Source organism: Trachypithecus francoisi, unplaced genomic scaffold (genome assembly GCF_009764315.1).
Source record: "Trachypithecus francoisi isolate TF-2019V2 unplaced genomic scaffold, Tfra_2.0 Lachesis_group1, whole genome shotgun sequence".
NCBI classification, from domain to species: domain Eukaryota; kingdom Metazoa; phylum Chordata; class Mammalia; order Primates; family Cercopithecidae; genus Trachypithecus; species Trachypithecus francoisi.
In genome coordinates, this window is record NW_022681454.1 from 38,850,583 (window position 1) to 38,865,019 (window position 14,437).

The window sequence follows — 14,437 nt, forward strand, 5'->3', positions numbered from 1 at the left end:
GACTCCTCTAAGTAGTTGTTCATCTACTGTAAACAAATCAAAGCCTGTCACTGTTAATGTCACACTGACATTCATCAATTTTTTTTTTTTTTTTGAGACAGAGTCTTGCTCTGTCACCCAGACTGGAGTGCGATAGCGCGATCTCTTCTCACTGCAACCTCTGCCTCCCGGGTTCAAGCCATTCTTCTGCCTCAGCCTCCCAAGTAGCTGGGACTACAGAAGTGTGCCCGGCTAAATTTTGTATTTTTAGTAGAGACACTGTTTTGCCATGTTGGCCAGGCTGGTCTTGAACTCCTGACCTCAAGTGATCCGCCCACCTCAGCCTCCCAAAGTGCTGGGATTACAGGTGTGAGCCACCACATCTGGCCTCATCAATTTTTTTTTTATATAACTTCGGAACAGTTCTTTTTCTTATATAATATTTTGCAAATAATATATAGTAAATATATAGTAAACATTCTGAGCATACTACAGATTGATATCTTAAAATGTTAAAGACATAATGAAGAAATCCATATGATATACTAATTACTTGTTTTAACCGTCGTAATATTTACATGAATTTCAGAACTTAAACTGAAATTTTGAGTTATTAGAAAAAGGGGAAGACAGCTAAGTGGTTTTACATACTCAGAATCTCATTAGCCACGGTGGATCTGGACAGTTTAAAGCAGGAATTAAGAGGCAGCATATGTTGGTCATGTTTTATCAGTTGTATTCTAACAAGGAAAAATGTCTATCTGAGTCTTAGACTTCTGGTAATTTCTACTACCATCCACCTAAATGATTTAAAAGTTTCTCGCCTTTTAACTTTGACCTTGCCTCTGTAGCCTAGCTACCTTTTCTCCATGAGAGTCATCTAAGTCATTACTTTGGTATTAAAATACAGACTTAGTCTTCTTATAACATGAGGAATTTTAGACCTTCAGTAACAGAGCTGTCACCTTTTATGTGAGCAATAGGATCCTAGATCCTTAATTGAGGATAAATTCATACCAGGGCTAGCAAAATCTATATGGTGGCCCACCATGTAACCATAGTATAAACGTGGTTTATACTTCCCTTGATTTACTGACCTTGAAATTATGAAATTTTTGACATATTTTCAATTGGAGGAATTTTATTTCAATTTCATTTATAAAGTTAGAGTTTAATATCATCAGGCTATTTTTACTCCTTTTGCATACAGTTTTACTGCACTTTACAAGTACAGACGCTTCCTGACATAAAATTTTTCAACTTTACAATGATGGAAAAGTCTCATGCATTCAGTACATTCTGCGACTTACAATAGGGTACATCCCAATAAACGTACAGTATGTTGAAAAAATATCCTAGGTTGAAAGTGCATTTTCAATTTTTGTTGGGTTTATCCAAACGTAACCCCATCATAAGTTAAGGAGCATCTGTGTTAAAAAATAATCATTGCTGATACCAAACAGGTGCTTCCTAACTGTGAGGCACTATTCTAAGCACTTTACTATATTATATTAGTCTTCACAGCACATTCTTGAGTTAGGTTACTGCCGTTATCAACCTAATTTTAATTTTATAGATGAGTCAAGTGAGGCACAGAAAGGCTAAGTAACTTGCTCAAGGTTAGTAAGTGAAATGACTGCATTTTTTAAAAAGAAATTTTATTTTTTTAGGACCATTTTACATTTACAGGAAAATTACAAAGATGTTACAGTAAGTTCCTATCTACCCCATATCCAGGTTCCCCTGTTATTTATATCTTATGTTAATATGGTGCATGGGTTACTAGTAATGAACCAGTGGTGATACATTATTGTTAACTAAAGTGCATACTTTATTCACATTTCTTTAGTTTCTTACCTAATGCTCTTTTGAGTTCCAGGATCCTATCCAAGATATCACATTACATTAAATCATTATGTCTCCTTAGCCTCCTCTTGGCTATGACAGTTTTTTAGATTTTACTTGCTTTTGATGACCTTGGCAGTTTTGGGAGTACTAATCATACTAATCAGTTGTTTTGTAGAATGTCTTACTCAATTGAGATTTGTTTTCCCATAATTAGACTGAGGTTATGGGCTTTGGGGAGGAATACCACAGAGATAAAATGCCATTTTTATCACATCGTATCAAAGATGCACACCGTTAATCTGACTTACCACAGTTGGTATTGACCTTGATCACTTGGAAATAGTTGCATTTTTGAACTCAAACAATTAAGTTGTAGATTTCATGCTCTTAACAAACACTGTACTATTAATATATTGCCTACATACCTGTGACTATTCATTTAATCACAGAGTTTAGCTATAGCATGTAGCTAATTACTCATTCTAACCAGTTTCACCTTTCTTCAGTTAATTCTCTTTTAGTTCTTGAGAATGGCAAGCTTGGCTAGGTTATAGGTGTAATCTCTTGACTCACCCATATGACTCACCCATAAGTCTTTTTTTTTTTTTTTTTTTTTTTTTGATGAGGCAGAGTCTTGCTCTGTCACCCAGGCTAGACTGGAATGCAGTGGTGGGATCTTGGCTCACTGCAATCTCTGCCTCCTGGGTTCAAGCAATTCTCCTGCCTTAGCGTCCAGAGTAGCTGGGATTACAGGCGCATACCACCATGTCCAGCTAATTTTTTTATATTTTTAGTAGAGATGGAGTTTCACTGCATTGGCCAGGCTGGTCTTGAACTCTTGAGCTCAAGTGATCTGTCCACCTTGGCCTCCCAAAGTGCTAGGATTACAAGCATGAGCCACCACACCTGGCCCCATAACTCTTTATCCACAGTCTTCTAACCCATCTTACTGATTGCTTGCCTCTCTGTCTTTCCACTGCAGATATTTCAAACTCTTTTATTTTTTGGTCAATTGATTTGCTACTCCTCAACTCATCCTGAAGGCATAGGTCCTCCTCCCCTCCCAACAAGAGGTTATCTGCATAATATCACCACTCCTCATGGGCATTCTCCTTTTTCTGGACCCTCTTTATGTTGTCTCTGCATCTCATTGTTTGATCCGGTCTATTAATTCTGGTTCAGTTTTAAATTAAAATCCTATAATGGAAAAAAAAATGTGTTTCCAGCGGTAGCAGAGAAGTTTATAATGAACTTGAAAGGACAATATTGCATTGTCTCCCCTCTCACATATATGCCCACATCTTATCATGGACTCCATTGAGAATGTGATGTAAGCTATGTAACCTCTCCCCAGAAAACACTGTCTCTGTGTGTGTGTGTGTGTGTGTGTGTGTGTGAAATATTTCATATAGGGTTCAAGGAGTTCATGAACCCTCAGAAGGCTATCTGTGTGCTGTATCCATCAGAGTTCTTAGTTTTAAGCAACTGAAGTTGACTGGATGATTTAACCAGAAATAGGAATTTATTGAATCATAATAGTTCCCAGAACTGCTGGGAAAGCTGAAGAATCGGTATATGAAAAGGATAGGTCCTACAGTTACACAACAATTTAAACTCCAAATTGTTTAAGCAGAAAATCTGTCTTTATGCCATTTATCACTCACATTTTATTTTACCTGTGTTTCACTTGGAACTAGAGAGTGAGGGTTTAAGTGTTTAGAATCAGATATATTGGGCATGAAAATGATGGCGTGTACACACACATACCTCATAGATAACTACATAACTACATAATTTGCTCATTTAACTTTAGGAAGTATATTAGTAAGGCATAGGCTAAAATGATATAACAAAGACATTCAGAAACACAGTGGCTTAAATTAGATTGAAGTTTATTTCTCACCTCACAGGTGGGCAAGTTGCCCAGGGCGGGTAGATAGCTCTGCTTCACGAGTTCATTCAGAGACCCAGGTTCCTGTTACATTGTTTCTCCTTACTGTATGATGTTATCTTTTCTGCATGACTGAAGCTTACTCAGCTGTCCCTCAGCATGCCAACCTGTAGGAAGCACCAAAGAGAGGAAAGGGAAGACATTAAGGAAGCGACACAGGTTGCACATATCAGTTCTGCCTATATTCATTGGTCACATGGCCACAACTAGTTACAAAGGAGGCTCAGAAATACAGTCTCACCCTGGGTAGCCATGTCTCCAGCTAAAAGTCATTTACTGTGGTAGATATAAAGAATGGATCTGGGGTTATAATCAACAGAGTGCAGGAAGTGAAGATGGCTGAATAGAATGCTTCAGAGTTCTTTAGATCTAATTTTTAAATGAATTTTTCCCTGTTATATTATATATATTTTTTACCATAGAGCTATTAGAAAATAGAGATAAGTAAAAATGGAAAAAGTAAAAATCATCAACTACCCAGCCACCTCAGAATGCCAACTGTTAATTTGAGGAAGTGTCCTGTTATATTTTCTATACATGTATAGTATGTGTTTTTAAAATAAAAATCTCAATCTTATTGTACATATTGTTTTGTAGCCTGCTTTTTTTGCCCTAATGTAAGTTTGTAAATTAGAACTCGTAGTTGAAAATGACAGAAGCCCAAATCAAACTGACTTAAACAAAAACTAGAAATTTTTGGTTCACATAAATAAAAAGTCCAAGGATAGAGTCTAGCTTTAGACATGGCTGGATCCAAATGATCAAATAACACTAATAATCTGTTTTTCTCCATTTCTAAATTCTGTTTTCCTTTGTGATGCCATCATCTCAGGTAGTCTGTCAGTGTGGTAGCAGAAAGGCCTTTAACAGCTCCAAGTTTACTTTTTGTCAGCTTAGCAAGCTCAATGGAAAGAAAGTGACACTTTTCCAAGAGGGTGATCAAACATCATGAAGTTGACTCTGATTGGTCTTGTTTGGGTCCTGTGTCCACCTGAACCAATTGTTATTGCCAGGAGATACGATACTCTTATTGGCCAGGCCTCATTGGCTTCTACACCTCTGACCATTCCCTGTAGACTGAGGCAGGGAATGTGTGGTTTCTGAAAAAGTAGAGATGGGTTTTATTACCGTAAGAAGGAATGCTGGATAGGCAAAAACAATGTCCACTAAATAGCTCTCTAGGTCATTAAATATTCTGTATCTTTTCAAATGGCTCCGTCATTCTTCCGTGTTTGGATTGTCCTTTTGTTTATTTAACCAGTATTCTATTTTTTTGAATGTAGATTGTTTTCTAGTATTTCTCTATTAGAAACAACCTGTGAGAAACCCTCCCTGTAGCTAGATCTCTGTACATATTGATGATTCTTTCTTTTGGACAAAATCCCAAGGATGTTCACATTTGAGGGGTTTTGATTTGTATTTTCAGAGTCATTTCAGGAACATTTCTATTTTAATTCTCATCAGCATTGTATTAAAATGTCCATTTCCCTTCCCCTTCATGCTGGTTATTATTTAAGAAAACTGGATTCTTATAAACAGCATTTAACTCTCTTTACCACAGATATTCTGGCACTATCCCAGGGGAAAAATGCCCTATAAATTTCCAAATCAAAATATATTTCTGTTGAGGAGGGAAAGAGTGAAGACATCCATTTTCCTTAGCTCTTACTATTTCTCTTCACACAATTGCCTTGTCTCCTCTTCTTTCTCACCCATCTAAATGTCAAGACATATTTCAATTCGCACCTACTACTTGTTGACTTTCTAAACACTAGCGCATACTGATCTTCCCCTTTTCTGTATTCCAATAGCAATTATACTCCAATTAAAGATGCACAAGATGATCAGTTGGAGTAATGGTTAAAAATATATGTAAACGCTTCTGTTTATATTTTATCTTTTAAATTTCTATTTTTGTCTGTATATTATATAAAAATTGTACAATGGCATCTATATCTTTTATAAATTAGTAAATATATATTTGGGCACATGCTTAAAAGTATACTGAAAAGGATATGTATCAAATTTAGAGACTGCTAGCCTATACCTTGCACCTTGTAGTTTTGAATATTTGTAAAAGATGACAAAAGATTCATAATATAGTAAGCACACTTCTGCAAAAACATGAGTTCCGAATGCCACAAACTAGGAGTAAATCACTTCCTGAGAGAGTGAGCCAAAGAGACTATTTACAGTTTCAAAAGAGCTTTTTTTCTACTCATAATCATAGACAGTATAACTTTTATAAATTAATTTGTAAAACTTCTTTTGAAAAAGTACTCCATTAAGACATTCTAGTTTAAATTCTGGCGATAAAAGTAAAAGGATCTAAATAGTTTACAGTAAAAAGGTGTATTGGTCATGGTGAATATTGTGTGAGCACATGTACATGTAAGCACATGTAAAATCTAGGGAATTACAAGGGTTACAGTTGCTATTTCACTTTTTCCAGATATGGAGCTTGACTCTTCAAATTCCAAGTCCCTTCACTAGGGAATAATATCTTTGTTAGCATTCCCCCAGTTTCTAACTGGTGCAATGCAGAGTAGTTGCTCTGTGAATAGTTGGTGACTTGTTTCTATTTGATACTTGCCTCTTTTCTATGTTTAGGCATTTTTCTGACTTTAAAATTCATTGCCTACTGCAGAGAAAGACATAAGCTACAAATTAAATGTTTCCCTGTAGACTAGAAATATCCAGCAATGTATTCATTACAGTGAAAGTCTAACATAAAAGATTTGAATGATCTTATGTAATTTTTTGAAGTATGATTTACTATCTTAGTGGTATCACATAAGTAAAACTAAGCAGAGATATTAGATGTATTTCCTCTGTTGTTATGTAAAAGATCAAGTAGAAATAAGAGAGAAATATATTTTAAATGCTTCAGGAATGGCCTATTCCCAGATATTTGTGTTGTGGGTTAGAATGTTTACTAAAAGCCATTTTAAATAAGAAGTATGGGCCGGGCGCGGTGGCTCAAGCCTGTAATCCCAGCACTTCGGGAGGCCGAGATGGGCAGATCACGAGGTCAGGAGATCGAGACCATCCTGGCTAACACGGTGAAACCTCGTCTCTACTAAAAATACAAAAAACTAGCCAGGCGAGGTGGCGGGCGCCTGTAGTCCCAGCTACTCCGGAGGCTGAGGCAGGAGAATGGCGTAAACCGGGAAGGCGGAGCTTGCAGTGAGCTGAGATCCGGCCACTGCACTCCAGCCCGGGCGACAGAGCAAGACTCCGTCTCAAAAAAAAAAAAAAAAGTATGAAATTTAGTTATGAAAAATGATAATGCCAGGGATCATTTTTTAAAAAAAGACAACCATCCAAACAACATTATATAAAGACATAAGACTGTAATTACAGGCCTTCCCATTGGCCACTGAAAAGTAGGGTTCTACTAACAGTAGCTTTCCTCGATTGTGTACTAATCTGTGCTAGGGCTTGTGCATGCATTATATCATTTAATAATCCTCTCTTGAGGGATCCCCTAAAAGACAGCACTATGTATTATTTCTGTTGTGCTGTTAAAGAAAGTAAGCCTTAGAGAAGTTAAATAACTTGTCCAGAATTATACATAGTGAGTGACAGAGTGAGAGCTGAACCCAGGTCTATAGGACTCTAGACCAGCACTGCACAATGGAACTTTCAGCATTGATGGAAATGTTCCATATCTGTACCATCCTATTTGGTAGCCACTAGCCCCAAGAGACTATTGAACACTTGAGATACGACTAGTCCAACTAAAGAACTGAATTTAAATTTTTTATTTAAATTAAAATAGCCTCATGGGGCTAGTGGCTACTGTATTGGACAGCACAGCTCTAGAACGTCCTAAAATGTGCTTCATCACCCATCAATACCTCCTTAATTCTATTTTCCTATTACATGCTACACAAAAGATGTAATAGGAGAAAAAAGAGTAAGGAAGTCTTACCAAGAGGTGCTTACCAGAGGCTGAGGGTGGGGAGTGCCAAAGAGAGACTTGGGTCAGTGTGCACAAAGTTACAATTAGGAGGAACAAGTTCTCATGTACTAGAACACAGGAAGGTGACTATGCTTAATAGCTAAAAGGGCTTTAAATAGCTAAAAGAGAGTGTTCTACATATTTTTCACCACAAAGAATTGATAAATATTAGAGGTAATGGATTTGTTAATTACCCTGATTTTAGCAGTTCACCACATATACACGTATCAAAACTTCACATTATACCCTATAAATATATACGATTGTTATTTGTCAATAATATTAAAAATAAAATTATTTTTAAAATATGTTCAAATCTCACCTCAGAACTATTGAATCAGTCTCAGGGTATGAGGCCTTGAACACTGAGACTGAAATGCTCCCCAGTTATCCTGACTTGTTTCAGCATCTGAACCAAAATACCCTGAAAGGTCTTGACAAGAAAATTATTAACTGGGCATATGCCAACATCAGAAGTAGCCTATAATAACAATGATGATAGTATTACAAAGTTCTGTTGTTCTTTCAGAACTTTAACATTGATTAGCATCTGTGTTAGTTGATGGCAGTTCATCACTCAAGAAACATTCAACTAATTTATTTGTTTAATCATTACTTATAATTTGATATGAAGTATAAGAAATGTGATACAAAATATAGAAGCCTTAAGAAAGAAGTACTTGATTTATTTACTTGTTCTTGAATTTATGGCTTATAAAAATTAGATACTATAATTTTTTCCCCTCCTCAGGTCACTAATGCTCTTATAATCATTTGTCAGTATTTTAACAGTATAAAACTTAATCAAAAAATATTTTAAATATTCATTTTTTTAATTTTTATTTTTTTGAGATGGAGTCTCGCTCTGTCACCGAGGCTGGAGTACAGTGGCGTGATCTTGGCTCACTGTAACCTCCACCTCCTGGGTTCAAACAATTCTCCTGCCTCAGCCCCCCGGGTAGTGGGACTACAGGCGTGTACCAGCATGCCCAGCTAATTTTTTTGTGTGTGTATTTTTAGTAGAGACAGGGTTTCACCATATTAGCCAGGATGGCCTCAATCTCCTGACCTTGTGATCCACCTGCCTCGGCCTCCCAGAGTGCTGGGATTACAGGCGTGAGCCACTGCAAAATCTTCAAATTATTATTCATCAAAACCACCATTATTTTTTTGCTTATGTTATGCTGTTTCCTAAATTTTAAAATAGTTTCTAATTCTCATTTATTTGTATAAACAATATGTAATTACATACTATTCAACCCATTTTTATAATAATGATCTTAAATGTGAAGTCAAGTATTACTTGACTTGAATTTTCCAAGTCATTACACCAGTAATATTCATATTGTACAACACATCCTTTCTAGATAATATACATTTGACTTCTGTTGTCATTACTGACAATTATCTTCCAAGGGCATTTATCTGATGCCCATGTTTGTATGGTACTGAAAATACATCAGACTCGGAGGATTTAGGAAGGAATATTTATCAGTTAAGGCATTGTTAACTTCTAAAACAGATAAATCTTAGTTCAATGTGAGTGTTCTTGCTTTAGTGATCTTTTGTGTATTTTACTTCTTCCTTTTTCTAAGTCTTCAGTCCTCTCCCTTCAACCTGTGGATAGAGAAAGAAAATACAGAAAAGCCGTACCTGTTCTTAGCCTCTTTAAGGTGAACTGTGTGATGTAATACTTCATTTCCATAAGAACACACCTATGGAACACACCAAGAGGGGCTGGGAAATGTAGTTTAGCTATATTCTCAGGGGGAAAAAAGGATGTTTTGGTGAACACGTAGCAGTTTCTGTGATAGCCCTATCTCTGCCATGAATGAACTCTGACTCTTGGCAAGGCACTTAATCTCCTTGGCTTCAGTTCCCTTTACTTTAAAAGTAAGAAATATGATGACTTTTTCTTTTTTGATAAGGTTATTAGTTATATTAACAAGATTATCTTAAGATATAGTGGGACTTGATTCAACAAAGCATATGTCACAACCATAATATCCTTAAAAGAAGATCTGATGAGAAATAAGAACTAAGTTATGGCACAGTCAGTGGTTTTACAGTTAATTGCATAACCAACCGACTTTAATTGCTTGATTTAAGTGATCCTGGAGAGGAGAACTGGGAGTAAGAGTGAGGAGGAATGTGTGCTCAGGACTTCATTCTTAGTCCTAACCTTTTCGCTTTTTCACAGTTTTTATCAGTAAATCATATGAAAATGGAACATAAGGCCGGGTGCAGTGGCTCACACCTGTAATCCCAGCACTTTGGGAGGCTGAGGCAGGTGGATCTCCTGAGGTCAGGAGTTCGAGACCAGCCTGACCAACATGGAGAAACCCCATCTCTACTAAAAATACAAAAGTAGCCGGGCATGGTGGTGCATGCTTGTAATCTCAGCTACTTAGGAGGCTGAGGCAGGAGAATTGCTTGAACCCAGGAAGCAGAGGTTGCGGTGAGCCGTGATCGCACCATTGCACTCCATTCTGGGCAACAAGAGTGAAATTCCATCTCAAAAAAAGAAAGAAAGAAAGAAGGAAGGAAGGAGGGAGGGAGGGAAGGAAGGAAGGAAATAGAACTCATACTCTTCAAATTATAATTTAGAAATTTCAAATAATTTTTTTAGACAGCTGTATTAGGCTATCAAATTCTTTTAACCTATAATATAAGTTATAGATTACCTGGGCTTTTGAGGACTGGACAGAGAACCAAAAGAATTATAACACTATTTTTATGACAACATATTTTTTAATGAACTTGACTTGAATTTGTATCTCTAAAATAATTTAATTGCCTTTCTGCCTTCAAAGATGAATTATCTCTTATATCCTTAAATATAATGTTAGGAGATATGGTTATCAATATGAATATAGCTAGCTCTTTTTCAGCAGAGACGTTGGCTTTAACAGAGAAAAGACCTCACAAAAAGATACTACAAAGAATATGTGTAGCAATTAATTAACAGTTTAAATTCACTTACAGTGTTTACAAGAATCATATGACTTGAGGCATCATTGATTTTTAAGAGACTAAAATGAATGATTATACATTAATATTGATAGGTAGCATGATTTCTTCTATTTGAAGGCTTTCAAAGGACTTAATAGCAAAGATCTTTTTAATGTGATAGTGATATTTCAAAATGTGTTTTTTTTTTCTTTTCAGGACTTCCAATAGTAGTCAGACATTATCATCCTGTCATACTATGGAGCCATGTTCATCAGATGAATTTTTCCAAGCCCTTAATCATGCTGAACAAACATTTAAAAAAATGGAAAACTATTTGAGACATAAACAGTTGTGCGATGTAATTTTGGTCGCTGGTGATCGCAGAATTCCAGCTCACAGGTAGTTGTTTTCTATATTTCTGTATATGTTAAATATTTCCTCGGTAATTTAGATATGTATATTGTGGTAACCTACTTCAATTAACTATTATGTTTTGGGAAAGGGGAATTTCCATCTTCATGGAATTTTCATCAAGAAAACAGTGCATATGAAATTATTACATGTTTGGTGATCCTAAAAGGGTCATTGTCCTGCTGTAGAAGCACAATAACAAAACATACTAGCCTCAGATAAGTTGATATTGTTTGGTATAGACTTCAGCTACTATACCAAGCTTTTGTGCAATATTCTACCTATTAAATACTTTAAGTAAACTCAATGGCAATTAAAGCTTGTGGATATTTAGAAGAAGAAAAGCTGGTGAAGTGGAGTAGCACAAAGTCTTAAGAGTTTTTAAAATAGACATATCTATCCCAATTTCTGTTTGCTGATTTCCAAGAAGTATGAAAAGCAGTGCTAGGGAAAAAAAGCCTTTACTACAAATTACATATTATTTCTTGAAGTAAGAAAAGGAAAAGAGCTGTTTAATAAAAAATAATTCATTTTCTTATAATTCTGTATTCAGTTGTTCATTGTTAATCACCACTATGATTCTCAAAGGTTTTTTTCTTTTCTGGATGCCCTTCAAAACTAATTAACACTCTGTCCCAAAGGTTTTTTTTTTTAAAAAAAAAAAAAAACCTTCCAAAGTGAGATAACATTGGAAAAAGCCTTCTAGACATTGGCTTAGGCAAAGACTTCATGACCAAGAACCCAAAAGCAAATGCAACAAAAACAAAGATGAATAGATGGGACTTAATTAAACTAAAAAACTTCTGCACAGCAAAAGAAAGAATGTCTGTGAGTTAACAGACAACCCACAGAGAGTGAGAAAATCTTCACAATCTATACATCCTACAAAGGACTAATATCCAGAATCTACCAAAAAGCTCAAATCAGAAAAGAAAAAAAAAACAGTCCCATCAAAAAGTGGGCTAAGGACATGAATAGATAGTTCTCAAAAGAAGATACACAAATGGCCAACAAACATATGAAAACATGGTTAACATCACTAATGATCGGGGAGTGCAAATCAGAACCACAGTGCAATACCACCTTACTCTTGCAAGAATGGCCACGATCATAAAATCAAAAAATAATCAATGTGGCATAGATATTGGTGAAAAGGGAACACTTTTACACTGTTGGCAGGAATGCACACTAGTACAAACACTACAGAAAACAGTGTGGAGATTCCTTAAAGAACTAAAAGTAAAAAAAAAAAACTAAAAGTAAATCTACCAATTGATCCAGCAATACCAGCTATCAATTCAGAGGAAAAGAAGTTACGAAAAAGATATTTGCACACAGGTTTATAGCAGCACAGTTTTTAATTGCAAAAATATAGAACCAGCCCAATCAACGAGTGGATAAAGAGTGGACATATATCATGGAATACTACTCACCCATAAAAAGGAATGAAATAATGGGATTCTCAGCAACTTGGATGGAACTGGAGACTTAAGTGAAGTAACTCAAGAATGGAAAACCAAACATCATATGTTCTCACTCATAAGTGGGAGCTAAGCTATGAGGATGCAAAGGCATAAGAATGATACAGTGAAGCCAGGCACGATGGCTCACATCTGTAATCCCAGCACCTTGTGAGGCCGAGGCAGGTAGATCACGAGGTCAGAAGTTCAAGACCAGCCTGACCAAGATGGTGAAACACCATCTTTACTAAAAATACAAAAATTAGCCGGGCGTGGTGGCAGGTGCCTGTAATCCCAGCTACTCAGGAGGCCGAGGCAGGAGAATTGCTTGAACCCAGACGATGGAGGTTGCAGTGAACCATGATCATGCCACTGCACTCCAGCCTGGGCGACAGAGTGAGACTTTGTCTCCAAAAAAAACAAAAAAAACAAACAAAAGATACAATGGGCCAAGCATGGTGGCTCAGGACCTGTAATCCTAGCACTTTGGAAGGCTAAGGTGGATCACTTGAGGCCAGGAGTTCCAGACCAGCCTGGCCAACATGGCAGAGCTCCATCTCTACTAAAAATACAAAAACTAGCCAGGTGTGGTGGCGTGAACCTGTAGTCCCAGCCACTTGGGAGGCTGAGTTACGAGTATTGCTTGATTCTGGGAGGCAGAGGATGCAGTGAGCCAAGATCATGCCACTGCACTCCAGCCTGGGCGACAGAGTGAGACTCTGTCTCCCCCGCACCCCCAAAAAAAGAATGATACAATGGACTTTGGGGACTTAGGGGATAGGGTGGGAGGGGAGTAAGGGATAAAAGACTACACATTGGATACAATGTACTCTGCTTGGGGGATGGGTACACCAAAATCTCAGAAATTACCACTAAAGAACTATTCATATAACAAAACACCACCCATTGCCCAAAAACCTATTGAAATTAAAAAACAAAAAAAAACTTTCCAAAGTGGAAATAGAATCATTAGGAAGAATTGGTTTGGTATTACAGTTTTCAGTGACTCAATTAGCATACATTTATTGAGATACTACTATATACTGTGACAGAAAGTCCAGGTTATGAACATGGGTTTGTTAGAAAAGCTATTTCAACCTGAATTTCATAGAAGCACCTCAAATTCTGTATTTCCAAAACTGAACTCATTACCTTACCTGCCATGCTTGTGTGAGCCATCAACATCTCACTTAGATGACTGATGCAAAAGCCTCCCAACTGGTCTCCGTGCCTCCACTCTTTGCCCCTACATTCTGTTTTAACATAGCTACCTGGGTGATCCTTTAAAGTAGAACCCAGATTCAGTCATTTCTTTGATCGAATCTTTCATTGACTCCTCATGTTACTGGATGTGAAAGACAAAGTACATGCAATGGCATATGCGATCCAGCCTGCCGTATCTCTCTAGTATTGTCCTATTGGTCTCTGTCTTGGTCAGTCAGCATCAGCCACTCAACCTCTTGTAGTAACTTGCATGTGCCTGGCATGCTGCTCCTGCCTTTGGATTTTTGCACTATTTCTTCTGCTTGAAGGCTATTCCCAGATACCTGCATGACCAAATCCTAAACCTCCTTCAGGTCTTTTCCCATGTCACTTTCCAGTGAGACCGCCTATTTAAACTCACCACCCTTTCCCCATTTGCCTTTGCCCTACTTTTTTTCCCCTTAGCACTTATCACCTCTTAATATACTATAGAATTTACTTCTGCTGATCATTGTTTCCCTACCCTCTAAATGTAAGACTCCATAAGGGAGGGATCTTTTGTCTTATTTTGTACCCTGATGTATCTCAAGTACCTAGAACAGTACCCAGTACTTATTGGACACACATCCGTATTTGTTCATTGAATGAATGAATGAATGAATAGGCAAT

The 14,437-nt window shown here is 36.9% G+C and overlaps 1 protein-coding gene across 7 annotated transcripts in view; it reads left to right on the forward strand.

Moving 5' to 3' along the window:
• KLHL5 (kelch like family member 5) overlaps positions 1-14,437 on the forward strand; it is an 84,188-nt gene that overhangs the window by 20,639 nt on the left and 49,112 nt on the right. For all 7 annotated transcript variants that reach the window (XM_033213999.1, XM_033214000.1, XM_033214001.1 and 4 more), the window contains one exon: positions 10,911-11,093. In XM_033213999.1, the coding sequence (XP_033069890.1) occupies positions 10,911-11,093 (183 nt within the window). The remainder of the gene's footprint in view (positions 1-10,910; positions 11,094-14,437) is intronic.